This window comes from Armigeres subalbatus, chromosome 3, assembly GCF_024139115.2.
Source record: "Armigeres subalbatus isolate Guangzhou_Male chromosome 3, GZ_Asu_2, whole genome shotgun sequence".
In the NCBI taxonomy this organism is placed as follows: Eukaryota; Metazoa; Arthropoda; class Insecta; order Diptera; family Culicidae; genus Armigeres; species Armigeres subalbatus.
The window spans coordinates 108,363,210-108,377,842 of record NC_085141.1 but is presented as its reverse complement, the minus strand read 5'-3'; the positions used below and the strand labels follow the sequence as shown (position 1 = coordinate 108,377,842).

General features: G+C 43.9%; 1 protein-coding gene across 2 annotated transcripts in view; it reads left to right on the top strand.

Moving 5' to 3' along the window:
* Positions 1 to 14,633, top strand: part of LOC134219855 (small G protein signaling modulator 2-like) — a 62,613-nt gene that overhangs the window by 27,782 nt on the left and 20,198 nt on the right. Inside the window, exons 2-6 of one of the 2 annotated variants that reach the window (XM_062698742.1) lie at positions 10,002 to 10,199; positions 10,767 to 10,939; positions 11,002 to 11,221; positions 11,289 to 11,510; positions 11,566 to 11,875. In XM_062698742.1, coding sequence (XP_062554726.1) covers positions 10,038 to 10,199; positions 10,767 to 10,939; positions 11,002 to 11,221; positions 11,289 to 11,510; positions 11,566 to 11,875 — 1,087 coding nt within the window. In that variant the 5' untranslated portion in view covers positions 10,002 to 10,037. Of the gene's footprint in view, positions 1 to 9,978; positions 10,200 to 10,766; positions 10,940 to 11,001; positions 11,222 to 11,288; positions 11,511 to 11,565; positions 11,876 to 14,633 lie in introns of both variants that reach the window. The other variant, XM_062698741.1, reaches the window with a different exon arrangement.

Sequence of the window (14,633 nt, the reverse complement as noted above, 5' to 3'; positions counted from 1 at the left end):
TTTTGTTATACCATAAGCTTTCATTTGAAGGGTGAGCCCCAACATTCCAGACTTTGTCCAATTTTGGGACACCATATTGATCACATGTTTTTGACTGCCTGCGAAGTACCACAATTGCTTTGATTGATATTTGGGTGTCTTTCCGTTGTTGTTCATATCAAGCTTACTTTGAAGCTTTCAAATCAATTAGATATTGACTGACTTTTCCTAATTAACACCAAGTGCAATTTCACTGCCACATAGGAATCATTCTCAGAAACGAGAAACAAGCTCATTTGTCTTCCATTTATTTCATTATGATAGGGTGCATATGAGAGATAACTCATTTGTCTTCACATTTTTTCAGTAATTCCTTATGCTATATGTTGAAAATTGATATCACTGCTAACTAATTTTTCAAATTCTAGGCCAGGGGGGGGGGGTTAATTTTCTTCTAGGGACGACTAAGCCCCTCCTAGACCCCCCTATTTACGCCAATGACTATTTACATATAGTTCGTTTTCAAGTGCAAAAGGTAATAAATCTCTATTTTTGGTACTAGCAGTATAAATTACGGAATATTACATGAACTGAAGAAAATGCGTCATTACACTGGAAACAGAAGCTTGCAGCCCTGAAGTCTAACAAATATGAATACGCTCATTTCTATGGACAATTTGTTCTGAAACCGGAAAAATATGATATTATTTATTCTGATAAATTGTAACCGTAACCGGCCTTCTTCCTTCTTCCTCTATCCTTATTCCTTTTTCCTTCTTTTTATTGTTGCTTCTTCTTTTCTCGTTCCCCATACTTCGTTTTTCAGCTCCCTTCTTCATTATTTTGTCTTCCTTCTTCTTTCTTCATGAAGGAATCTCCCCTTTTTCTTGTTCATTTTTTTCTTCTTCCTGTATCCTTCTTCTTTCATCCTTTTTCCATTTCACTTTTTTATTCTTCCATTTCCCTTCTTTATTTTTCCCTCTTTCTTCTTTCATCTATTTTTATGCTTTCATGTTCTCTCTTCCTTCTTTTTTTTCTTATTCCTTCTGCCTTCCTCTTTCTTTCTTCATCATCCTTTCATAGTGTTTTTTCCTTCCTTCTTTTTTTCTACCTTCTTCTTTCATCTATCTTTCTTTTTTCTTCTTTATTTTTTCTGTTCTCTTCTTTTCTTCTTTCTTTTTCTTTCTCTCTTCTTCCTCCTTTCTTTTATCTTATTCCTTCTTCCTACTATCTGCTTCTTTCTTCCTTCTCCTTTCTATTTGTTTTCTTTTTCCTTCTTCTTGTTTTCTTTTTCCTTTTTCCTTGTTCCTTCTTCTTTCTTTTTTGTTTATTCTTCATTCTCACCACTCGCTTCGTGTTTCTTACTACTCGCTTCTCACTTATTACTTCTCACCTACCACATCTCATTTCTCACCAATCACTTCACACTACTCATTTCTCACTTGTCGAACATCTAACTTCTCACGTTACACACCTAATAAGGAAGAATAATGCAATTTTTCGGCTAAACGGCTTCGGTCAAATGGCGTTCGGCTAAATGGTCCTTTAGCCATATAGGGGAACTGCACCGGTTTTGGCCAACTTAGTGCCTAATTTGGCCAATCCTAGAAAATACATATTTTTCCAAATTAATCGATCAGTTGGAAGCAGCGTTGAACCGTGAGGGAAAATACTAAAAAATAATGTGTCTCCGAATAACACAAAAAAGGCTGTGTAGCGCAAGAAGATTGGAACATTCTCACCGCTTTATTCTGGCCAATGCTGTTTGTAGATCCATTTTTTGTCTGTAGGTATTCGTTTTCTTTGAAGTCCGTAGGTATTCGTTTCACGAATGTTCGCAATTTCAGACAAACGAAGAATTAATCACTCGGATAATCAAATCCTGGATGGGTGGCACTAGTGAAAATGCCAGCGAAAACGTCAACAGAAAAAATCTAATAAAAAAAATCAAAACTGCTTTCGTTCATAATCACGGCCTGGTCTGAACTCAACCGATTTGATACATTAATCATACGCATGAGCTCTATAAACCTGCACGGACATGATGGGTTGATATCGGTTTTGTACCAGGCGTTGTTGACTTGGTAGATCAATTGGTGGAAGCTCCAGAACAATTTTAAAAACCTAGAACATCTGATTTGGACATATTCGTTTCGTACACCTTTCGGAAAAACCACCGGGGGATCCGTAGGCATATAGACCAGGTGCTCGAGGAGATCATCCTCAACAGGTTGTTGATACGTACGGAGGGTGCGGATGGTCTATCGAGTAACAAGTTTGCCTTCCGAAAGGGTAAGTCGACCGTAGACGCTATCTTGTCGGTTACCAAATCCGCGGAGATAGCTATCCAGCGTAAGAGAAGATGAGTTCGCTATTGTGCAGTAGTGACTCTCGACGTGAGGAATGCATTCAATACTGCCAGTTGGGCAGCTATTGCAGATGCGCTCCTGCGTCTTGGAATTCCCGAGTACCTGTACAAGATTCTCGGAAGCTACTTCCAGAATCGAGTACTGGTATACGACACGGAGGCGGGGCGAAAGTGCGTTGACATAACCTCAGGGGTTCCACAAGGTTCCATACTGGGTCCGGTGTTATGGAACGTCATGTACGACGGTGTCTTGAGGTTGAAGTTCCCGGTGGGCGTGGTAATCGTCGGCTTCGGTGACGATATTACGCTGGAGGTCGACGGCGAATCGATCGAAGAGGTGGAGTTGACTGCAGCTCAGCACTCAATCGCAATTGTGGGAGAAGTGGATGAGTTCCCGGAAGTTAGAACTGGCTCACCACAAGACAGAGGTGGTTGTTGTTAACAACCGAAAGTCGGAGCAACAAGCGGTGATAAGGGAAGGCAACTGCGCGGTCACCTCTGAACGCTTCATCAAACTCTTGGGGGTAATGATCGACGATAAGCTCACCTTTGGTAGCCACGGCAATTACGCCTGCAAGCGTGCCTCCACAGCTATGGTGGCATTGTCCCGGATGATGTCCAATAGCTCTGCGGTTTATGCCAGCAAGCGCAAGCTTCTGGCTATTGTCGCTCTGTCCATACTGAGGTATGGGGGGCCAGCTTGGGGCACGGCCCTGCGTATCAACTGCTACACCCGAGCAGCATACATGTTGCACAAAACTTTCTGTGACCCATATACAACCGAATTTAGTTGCATTTGAGTTGCTGCAACCAAATTGGTCTGGATTGTGCTGCTTGGGCAGAACGAAGTTAGAAAGTACGTATAGGCTCATGTGCCTAAGAGTTGCGTTGCGAGCGTGTACCGTACCGTGTCGCACGATGCACTTTGCGTCATCACCGTTATGATGCCTATTGACATCGTTATCGGTGAAGACATAGTGTGTTTCGAAATGCGCGGCACGAGAGGCATCCGTAGGACTGTCAGGTTGGCCTCAAAGGTCAAATGGCAGCGTGCGTGGGACAGTTCCACTAAGGGTAGATGGACACATAGGTTGATACCGGAGATAGGTACGTGGGTCAAGAGGCGCCACGAGGAAATTACTTTCCACCTGACCCAGGCCCTTACAGGCCATGGTTGCTTCAGACAGTATCTACACCGGTTCGGACACTCCTTTGAAGCATTACTTTCTGGTTGTACCGAAGGGACGACGGGCTTGGCGGCAATGGAAACGGTTTAGCGGGTCGGGATGTAGTCCTGTCTCCCTCGTTTGCTGATGGAGGTCCCTAACCCCGCACTTCCTGGACGTCCAACCCAGGATGTCTATTGAGCAGATTCCCCCTCCATTGATTGGGAAAAAAACACACACACATACAGACATCACCTCAATTCCTCTCCATCAGTCGAGATAGGTCCTTGCGAATGCTGGAACAGAAAGGATGGTTAGACACATACCTAAGAAAGGTGCAGAGAACTCTACGACAACATAATCATTTCTAAAAATAATCAGGAATTGAAAAAATCTTTGTGGGTTGAATACTCGCATAATTTGAGAAATTTTCTTCGATTTTCAAAACAAATATTGCTTTTCCAGGATTGCTTATGGATTTCCAGGATGTGTTACATACATCCTAGAATTCTTATGATTATCGAATGAATATTTTTACAAGCTTCCAGCAGACGCCACTGATCACAGAAATGTGTCTAAATCTTCAATGGTATCAGTCAATTATTGCTAACTGCTAGGATTTTTCAATAACTTTCAGAAATGGTTATCTAAAGCGTTCTAAAGCCAACTACCGAGTAATCGTACACAGAAAAAAATAAAGAAAAGTAATCAGCGCGTAAAAAATAAGGACGTGGAAAGTTACACTATTTTGGGCGTACACGGATCTTATCCAACAAGCTCGCCCTAAATGTATGCAATTTACATAGCATTATGACACTTATTCGTATAAAAACTGACATAATGCAATATAAATTGCATACATTCAGGTGATAATATCGTTTAAATTTACGCTCTTTCTGGCATTCCCTTTATGTGCATTACTTTCGTGTAAATTTCAACAACTTTTTTTTATCTGTTTATGACTGTCATGGAATCTTTTGGGAGTTCAGAATCCCTAACGAAACAGATTTCCATCGGACTTAGGGATGTCTGTGGTTCCATAGTTTTCAATATTTTTTTGAGGTTTCTATTATACCTTTTTTCCGTAGACCTCTTATAATTCATTTAAACGTACTATATTTATCATATACTTCAGAAATGATTTATTATTCGCATATACAGATTCCAACCACTTCTTTTTTATCTCTGGTATTATAAAGTACCTGAAGTCCTTAACAATAATCAGAAGAATTTATTTAGGATAAAAAAAAACTCTTTGTCTGATTACACGCTACCGCATGCGTATAGAAAACAATCACACTCATCAAATGCTTTAGCCAAGCACTGCTGTAATCTGAGAAAGTGACGTAAGCGCCAAATTACAACATGCATGTTTTCTATTTTTCTGTTAAAGAGCTTGATGAGTACTACTCGTTAACACCATTTCTGGAAGATGGCTTTTTCAGATAACGACAGAGCAAGGCTTTGGCAAGTGATTGATTCGCACTCTATACAAATCCGCCCAGCCCGTTGCTGGGGGCATAGAGTGTGATGTTTCTCGAATAATAAACAAGATGGGCTCGCTTGTCATCGATAATTGTTTAGACTCCTATTAAATTTGAAATCAGCTTTTCGCCAGCCAATAATTTCATATGTTTTCACCACAATCATGGGTAGGGCAATGCTTTGAATGTCCCACCCAGGAACATTTATGCGTAGGACATGTCCTACTTGTCCCACCCACTCATGGCGTCACTGGTTCATGAACTACCGATTTTTTTTCACTCAAATTTCGGATTTACGTGGTTTATTCAGTTATTTTAATTTACGCGGCCCATATCCTCTGCGTGAAAACCGACTCCAGTGTGTTACAATATGTATGATTATTTACAATTGATAACATGCTAACAGTTTAGCGATCGGTTTCGGTGCATCAGTCAATCTCGTTAGTGCATCGCAAGCTACTTCTTCCATAGCACTACATTCGAAATGGAACTTGGCCTGCTTTTCAACTTAGTAATCTATTAGCATTTCTTTAGTTATTATTTGAAAGCTTTCTATGGCCGCCTTTGCATTAGTACAGCGGCTCTCAACCTGGGGTACATGTACCCCTGGGGTACCTTTGCTGGCCCTAGGGGCTACCTCGAATGAAAATGCATACTGGCGGACATATTACAACTCCAATCGGAGCTTATTGATAATGTTTTGATTGTTGTAATTTTTTTATTTCAAAATTTTGTCTTGTACATAATATGCATGGCGATCAGTAAATCAAAGCTAATTGGACCCTGCTCTCCTCAACTAAAACAGCGTATGAAGGGCTGCGGAACAAAAGATCAAACGGAAAAATGTCGAATGAGCAAATTTAAAAAATCTTCAATGAAATCTACCTGATCTAAACAATATGTTAGAAACATGCTTTTGAACTAAAATCTAGAATCTAAAGGTTTGGAAGCTTTCGTTTGAGAGGCATGTTAGCTTTTATTCGTAACTAGCAGACCCGACGAACTTTGTTTCGCCTAAAATTGATTTATTCTCTGATTAGCCCTCGAGTTAAGCAGAAATGTGTGTACCATTTGTATGGGAGCCCCCCTTTCCAAAAGGGGGAGGGGTCTCAAACCATCTTAAGAACCTTCCCCGACCCCAAAAACCTCTGCATGTAAATTTTCACGCCAATCGGTTCAGTAGTTTCCGAGTCTATAAGGGTCAGACAGACAGAAATTCATTTTTATGTATATAGAAGAGAAGAAGAAGAAGAAGAAGAAGAAGAAGAAGATAGCTCTATTGCTACGTTGCAAGAAGTTTAAAAGCATCTTTCTACGCTTCTCGGAAGCCTTCTTCAGAGCAGCACGAATGCCTCCTTTCAAGATGTTCAGAAGTCTTCTTTCGAAAGGTTCAAAAACTTCCTTTTAAGAGGCCTATGGAAGCCTCCTTTCAAGAGGCTCGGAAGCCTCCTTTCAAGAGGCTCGGAAGCCTCCTTTCAAGAGGCTCGGAAGCCTCCTTTCAAGAGGCTCGGAAGCCTCCTTTCAAGAGGCTCAGAGCCTCCTTTCAAGAGGCTCAGGCCTCCTTTCAAGAGGCTCAGAAGCCTCCTTTCAAGAGGCTCAGAGCCTCCTTTCAAGAGGCTCAGAAGCCTCCTTTCAAGAGGCTCAGAAGCCTCCTTTCAAGGGGCTCAGAAGCCTCCTTTCAAGAGGCTCAGGCCTCCTTTCAAGAGGCTCAGGCCTCCTTTCAAGAGGCTCAGTCTCCTTTCAAGAGGCTCAGAAGCCTTCTTTCAAGAGGCTCAGGCCTCCTTTCAAGAGGCTCAGAAGCCTCCTTTCAAGAGGCTCAGAGCCTCCTTTCAAGAGGCTCAGAGCCTCCTTTCAAGAGGCTCAGAGCCTCCTTTCAAGAGGCTCAGAAGCCTCCTTTCAAGAGGCCCAGAAGCCTCCTTTCAAGAGGCTCAGAAGCCTCCTTTCAAGAGGCCTCAGAAGCCTCCTTTCAAGAGGCTCAGAAGCCTCCTTTCAAGAGGCCTCAAGCCTCCTTTCAAGATGCTCAGGAGCCTTCTTTCAAGAGGCTCAGAAGCCTCCTTTCAAGAGGCTCAGAAGGCTCTTTTCAAGAGGCTCAGAAGCCTCCTTTCAAGAGACTCAGAAGCCTCCTTTCAAGAGGCCTTTCCAGAAACTCGAAAGCCTCCTTTCCAGAGGCTCAGATGCCTCCTTTTCAGAGGCTCAGAAGCTTCCTTTCCAGAGGCTTGGAAGCCTCCTTTCCAGAGGCTCGAATGCCTCCTTTCCAGAGGCTCGGAAGCCTCCTTTCCAGAGGCTCGGAAGCCTCCTTTCCAGAGGCTCGGAAGCCTCCTTTCCAGAGGCTCGGAAGCCTCCTTTCCAGAAGCTCGAATGCCTCCTTTCCAGAAGCTCGAATGCCTCCTTTCCAGAGGCTCGGAAGCTTCCTTTCCAGAGGCTCGGAAGCCTCCTTTCCAGAGGCTCGGAAGCCTCCTTTCCAGAGGCTCGGAAGCCTCCTTTCCAGAGGCTCGAATGCCTCCTTTCCAGAGGCTCGGAAGCCTCCTTTCCAGAGGCTCGGAAGCCTCCTTTCCAGAGGCTCGGAAGCCTCCTTTCCAGAGGCTCGGAAGCCTCCTTTCAAGAGGCTCGGAAGCCTCCTTTTGAGAGGGTAGAAAACTTTTTTTTTTTCAAAAAGCTAGGAAGGAAGCTCGGCTTCTTCCAAGAGGGTTGACAGCATACTTTCAAGAGGTTCAGAAGCATCCTTTAAAGATGCAAAGGAAGCCTCCTTTTAAGTAGCTCAAAAGTCACCATTCAAGATGCTCAAAATCCTCTTATCAATAGTTGCGGAAGCATATGTTTCAGATATTCGGAAGCTGCTTTCAAGAGGCTCAGAAGCCTCCTTTTAAGAGGAACAGAAGTCTTCTTACAAAAAGCTCGGAAGGTTCATTTTAAGTGGCTCGAAAGCCTCCTTTCAAGAGCCTCGGAAGCCTCCCTTCAAGAAGCTCGGAATTCTTATATCAATAAGCTCAGAAGCGTCGTTTCAAGATGCAAAGGGAGCCTTCATCATCCTTTTCAAACGTTGGTCTAAAAATAATATACATCACCAGGGCTCGTAATGCTCACTCAATCTCAGGAGCACAGGATAAGCAACGAAAACAGATTAACCATGGGTTCCTGAGCAGCACAAGTCAGACAAAACTGGTTGCAGCAACTTGATTCTGACTAAATTTGGTCACATATGAGTTGCAGTAACGTATGTGGAATATGTGTGCTGCTAGGGTTTGGAAAACGCTTGCTTTGGTCTCATCGAACAGAAAATTCGAAAACCTGTACATTATATACAGCTACGTAGTTCAACGTCACCTATGCGTACAATTCGATTGGGATACACCTTTGAGTTTTTCTTTCCCGGACCGCGCTTCGAGATGCAACCAAAAATTAGTTGAGGTGTGGGGTCCCTTATGATCGGTAGTGAAGAAATTTTTGGAAAAAATGGAACGCGGCTTTGTAATCCAAAACGAAATCCAAAACGAATTATCCAAAATCTGAAAAATAAACGCGAAGGCGCGAACACCTTCATTCTCATAGTTTGGTAAACCATCTAGACTGCCCAAGTCCACCTTTTTCTTCTGATTGTTCGGATATTTTTTTGCCAATTTTCTAAACCCTTTTTCTCCAGATTTTACAGATTTATTATGCGGGATTCGGGAAGTATTCCGAGATGCCTGGAAATGCAGGACAAGTAGGCTAAATCCGGGACTGTCCCACATAATCCGGGACGTCTGGTCACATTATCTTATGCCAACATTTGTATACCGATGGAAAGTTAGACGAATAACCCTACTACTAGCAAAGAAATTATATTCTTTTCGTCGATTTGGATAATTTTATTGACAATTTCGCCAATTTTACTCGACAAAAAATAAAGAAGGAAGAATGAAAACCACCTAAATTTAAAGAAAAGGAATAATTTATTTTTCTGAGGGCCAGGACGCAATAAAAGTTCAGATCAATCCACCTAGCAGTGATGATGCCTTGTCGTGCATTAGGGAGGATATTGAAAACAACCACATAAGAAAGGTCTAAAATTGCACTTCATGTAAATAAGTTTTTGTTTTTTATTTTTACTTGTTTATTTCCCATTGATTTACGTTTATTGCATTCAATTATATGTATCACAGTAAAAACAACTACAGCGATAGATTTGTCAATAAAATGAGAGTGCCCACAATTGAACCAATAAGAGAGCCCGCAACCGAATTTCGCGGCCTTTTTGAAATGTGAAGAAAAAAAAGTTATCTGTTATCTGTCAAAAGATACGAAGGGTGCCCACAACCCAAACTCTTCCCCTAGCATTATTAAAATATGATCGATTATTCAATTACAAAATAAGCAAAAAACGTATTACTCTTCCAAACAATATTGTTTTTTTTGCAATACCTAGGAATTCGGCGTAGTTGAATGTGATTATTAGTCTCAAGATGTTTAATGTCAGGCAATTTAAAAGTTTTCTGACCAAAATATACGCGTTTGGTTATTAAGCTATAGTTTGTCCTTCTTACTTGGGACAGATTTCACCATTGTGGGAAAAGTCGAAGTAACAGCAGTTCTATTTACATATTAGTTTTTGGAATAGGAATTTCCCATTTGATACAATTTATTAAATAGATCTTGATTAGTAAAACGTGTCTTTTCATCCATTTTCTGTACTTTTTTTTCTTACTATTTTATATTGTACATAATAGACCGTAAGCTTTTGTATTATGTTGCTGCTAGCTGCCGCTAGTTGATGTTTTAGTAAATGTCTGTTCTTGTTTCTTTTCCCATATATACTTTTATTCCACGGTTCACGTGGACCACCCGTGCGTTAATTCACCGGCTTCCGAAATTGATAATATCATGTGTGAACGAAATGCCCTTTGGTACTAACAAATACACGTGTTTTTGAACGCTGCACCCGTTTTCACTTGCACCAATCAACAAACCCGTCCCCCCATTCTATGACCAAACCAAATCTCAGATAATATTGATTTTAAAGAAAAGCTCATAGCAGCTGTCAAGAAAGAGGTGAAGCAGGTGATGGAAGAAGCGGTCACCAAGAAGTACATCCACGAGGAATCCGGCTCGGTGACTTCGCTCTGTGCTGCGGTCGAAGCCTGCCTCAGTCAGGGCTTGCGAAGACGGGCCCTCGGTTTGTTCAAAACTTCCTCGACTACGGCACTGCTGCACAAGGTGGCCAAGGTGAGTTCACTGAGAATGTTCACAGAACAAGACAGCTATATAGAGTTTTTTTTATGCGTGATGAGTGACCTTCCCAGAACTCTACCCACAATATCTGACTTTCCTAGGACTGCTAGCAATCATCCTTAAACCTAGAAAAACAAAGTCCTGTAATGTTCGTTTCGACCCTAGAGATCCTTGTATCATCAAAATTGGAATGTGAGTGATTTTGTGAACCTCCCAGCAGGTACTGTTTTGTGACGTTTTGTTCACCTTGATTAGTGGCATAGGATGTAGAGTTTTCTGTTGAACATAACCTGTGTTTTATTGGCTCTTGTTACTGCAGACGACATAGTTCTGTTTCTGTTTTTGTAGTAGAGCATTTTGGACAACCTTCTCCCAGTTTAATTGTTTTTTATATTAGATGATTATTGTGTTACGACGTAATTATGGGAGAACTTGTATACGCTTTACTAAGTGAACATCAACTGTAGAATTTGTACATAGCTACACAAATTTTGTAGAAAGATTCAACTAAATTGATGACCACGAATAACTTTTCGAATCTTTATTACATTTGCCTTACAGCACTGTACTGAAGCCGCTGCAATCAGTAAGAAAGTTCAGGAAATTGAGAACAACGATCCAAACAAGAGATCTTCTTCAAGCAGTGATAGCACAATTAAACCACCGATTTTAAAGAAAGGCAGCAGTCATTCGGTATCGACAACGACATCACCAACGGCACCACCTGTTGTCAAGTGAGTAATTGAAATATTTCTAAAAGATTTGTTTAAGTCCTATCTGGCACTGCGCTTCATAGGTATCTCTGGATCCGGTTAGCACTGTACGAAAAGAAGCTATCCCGTATAATCGATCATTTGGTGTCGAACGCCACGCGATACTACGAGCGGGATTCTCTCGTTGCCGATCCAGACTACGGCTCCATATTGAGTTCCCTGTTGGTGGGACCTTGTGCTCTAGACTACTCTCGTGCTAAAACTGCAGACCACTTCTGGACAGATCCACCGGCAGACGAGCTGGTTAGTTATAATGTTACTATTGCATCTGATTTATTTGGCTGACATTTTGTGTATCTCAAACCAACAGGTCCAACGTCATCGAATAAGTTCAGGGAACCCGGCGTCACCGGCAATCCGCAGACCAATGTTGAATTTCAAACGCAGCCTCCATACCAGCTCCGAGGAGGGCAGTATGGCTTCGTTCAAGTCCAACTCGCTGGTGTCCGCTTCTAAGGACTACGTGGAGTCATTGCACCAAAACTCCCGCGCAACTCTGCTGTACGGAAAGAACAACGTACTCGTACTGCCGGTAAGATATCTCCAAATCATCCTATTGATCGATCACTCAATTTGAAAAATTACAGAAAGACGTCAGTGAGCCGATGCCCGGGTACCTTAGCCTGCACCAGACGATTCAATCGTTGACCATCAAATGGACACCGAATCAGCTAATGAACGGCTACACCGAGTCGGAGAACATCGACAAGAGCTCATACTGGGCGTACGCGTTGAACGTCAACGTGGACGAAATTGTGTACGTTCACTGCCATCAGGCTCGGGGTGGCGATACGGGTGGAACGATTATTCTCGTTGGGCAGGACGGTGTTCAACGTCCACCGATCCATTTTCCCGAAGGAGGACACATGGCGGCTTTTCTGAGCTGCTTGGAGACAGGTGAGTGTCGTGCTTCGAATGTTCATTGAATTTAGGAATATTTCTCGGTTTAGAGTACCTATGTAATAACATGTTTTAAATTTCAATTATTATGCTCTGTAGTAGGGATTCTCGAACATGCCAAGGCTTACTATCAAAAGTCCATAGTTCTAGATACCTATATTAGCATTATCTTTTACCATTTTTTGCTGCAATATTGCGTGTGATAGGCATAAACAGAAAATATCCTAGATCGGATCTTAGGCATGAAATCCTCCGGAAGTTCCTCCAGGAATTCCTCCGGAAGTTCTTCCATGAAATCCTCCGGAAGTTCCTCCGGAAGTTCTTCCATGAAATTCTACGGAAGTTCCTCCAGGAATTGCTCCGGAAGTTCCACCAGGAATTCCTTCGGAAGTTCCTTCAGGAATTCTTCGGAAGTTCCTCCAGGAATTCCTCCGAAAGTTCATCCAGGAATTCCTACGGAAGTTCCTCCATGAAATCCTCCGGAAGTTCCTCCAGGAATTCCTCCGGAAGTTCCTCCAGGAATTCCTCCGGAAGTTCCTCCAGGAATTCCTCCGGAAGTTCCTCCAGGAATTCCTCCGGAAGTTCCTCCAGGAATTCCTCCGGAAGTTCCTCCAGGAATTCCTCCGGAAGTTCCTCCAGGAATTCCTCCGGAAGTTCCTCCAGGAATTCCTCCGGAAGTTCCTCCAGAAATTCCTCCGGAAGTTCCTCCAGGAATTCCTCCGAAAGTTCCTCCAGGAATTCCTCCGGAAGTTCCTCCAGGAATTCCTCCGGAAGTTCCTCCAGGAATTCCTCCGGAAGTTCCTCCAGGAATTCCTCCGGAAGTTCCTCCAGGAATTCCTCCGGAAGTTCCTCCAGGAATTCCTCCGGAAGTTCCTCCAGGAATTCCTCCGGAAGTTCCTCCAGGAATTCCTCCGGAAGTTCCTTCAAGAATTCCTCCGGAAGTTCCTCCAGGAATTCCTCCGGAAGTTTCTCCAGGAATTCCTCCGGAAGTTCCTCCAGAAAACCTCCGGTAGTTTCTCCAGAAAACTTCCGGAAGTTCCTCCAGGAATTCCTCCGGAAGTTCCTCCAGGAATTCCTCCGGAAGTTCCTCCAGGAATTCCTCCGGAAGTTCCTCCAGGAATTCCTCCAGGAATTCCTCCGGAAGTTCCTCCAGGAATTCCTCCGGAAGTTCCTCCAGGAATTCCTCCGGAAGTTCCTCCAGGAATTCCTCCGGAAGTTCCTCCAGGAATTCCTCCGGAAGTTCCTCCAGGAATTCCTCCGGAAGTTCCTCCAGGAATTCCTCCGGAAGTTCCTCCAGGAATTCCTCCGGAAGTTCCTCCAGGAATTCCTCCGGAAGTTCCTCCAGGAATTCCTCCGAAGTTCCTCCAGGAATTCCTCCGGAAGTTCCTCCAGGAATTCCTCCGGAAGTTCCTCCAGGAATTCCTCCGAAAGTTCCTCCAGGAATTAATCCGGAAGTTCCTTTAGGAATTCCCCCGGAAGTTCCTCCAAAAATTCCTCCGGAAGTTCCTTCAGGAATTCCTCCGGAAGTTCCTCCAGGAATTCCTCCGGAAGTTCCTCCAGGAATTCCTCCGGAAGTTCCTCCAGGAATTCCTCCGGAAGTTCCTCCAGGAATTCCTCCGGAAGTTCCTCCAGGAATTCCTCCGGAAGTTCCTCCAGGAATTCCTCCGGAAGTTCCTCCAGGAATTCCTTCGGAAGTTCCTCCAGGAATTCCTTCGGAAGTTCCTCCAGGAATTCCTTCGGAAGTTCCTCCAGGAATTCCTCCGGAAGTTCGTCCAGGAATTCCTCCGGAAGTTCGTCCAGGAATTCCTCCGGAAGTTCGTCCAGGAATTCCTCCGGAAGTTCGTCCAGGAATTCCTCCGGAAGTTCCTCCAGGAATTCCTCCGGAAGTTCCTCCAGGAATTCCTCCGGAAGTTCCTCCAGGAATTCCTCCGGAAGTTCCTCCAGGAATTCCTCCGGAAGTTCCTCCAGGAATTCCTCGGAATGTTCCTCCAGGAATTCCTCCGGAAGTTCCTCCAGGAATTCCTCCGGAAGTTCCTCCAGGAATTCCTCCGGAAGTTCCTCCAGGAATTCCTCCGGAAGTTCCTCCAGGAATTCCTCCGGAAGTTCGTCCAGGAATTCCTCCGGAAGTTCCTCCAGGAATTCCTCCGGAAGTTCCTCCAGGAATTCCTCCGGAAGTTCCTCCAGGAATTCCTTCCGAAGTTCCTCCAGGAATTCCTCCGGAAGTTCCTCCAGGAATTCCTCCGGAAGTTCCTCCAGGAATTCCTCCGGAAGTTCCTCCAGGAATTCCTCCGGAAGTTCCTCCAGGAATTCCTCCGGAAGTTCCTCCAGGAATTCCTCCGGAAGTTCCTCCAGGAATTCCTCCGGAAGTTCCTCCAGGAATTCCTCCGGAAGTTCCTCCAGGAATTCCTCCGGAAGTTCCTCCAGGAATTCCTCCGGAAGTTCCTCCAGGAATTCCTCTAGAAGTTCCTTCAGGAATTCCTCCGGAAGTTCCTCCAGGAATTCCTCCGGAAGTTCCTCCAGGAATTCCTCCGGAAGTTCCTCCAGGAATTCCTCCGGAAGTTCCTCCAGGAATTCCTCCGGAAGTTCCTCCAGGAATTCCTCCGGAAGTTCCTCCAGGAATTCCTCCGGAAGTTCCTCCAGGAATTCCTCCGGAAGTTCCTCCAGGAATTCTCCGGAAGTTCCTCCAGGAATTCCTCCGGAAGTTCGTCTAGGAATTCCTCCGGAAGTTCCTCCAGGAATTCCTCCGGAAGTTCCT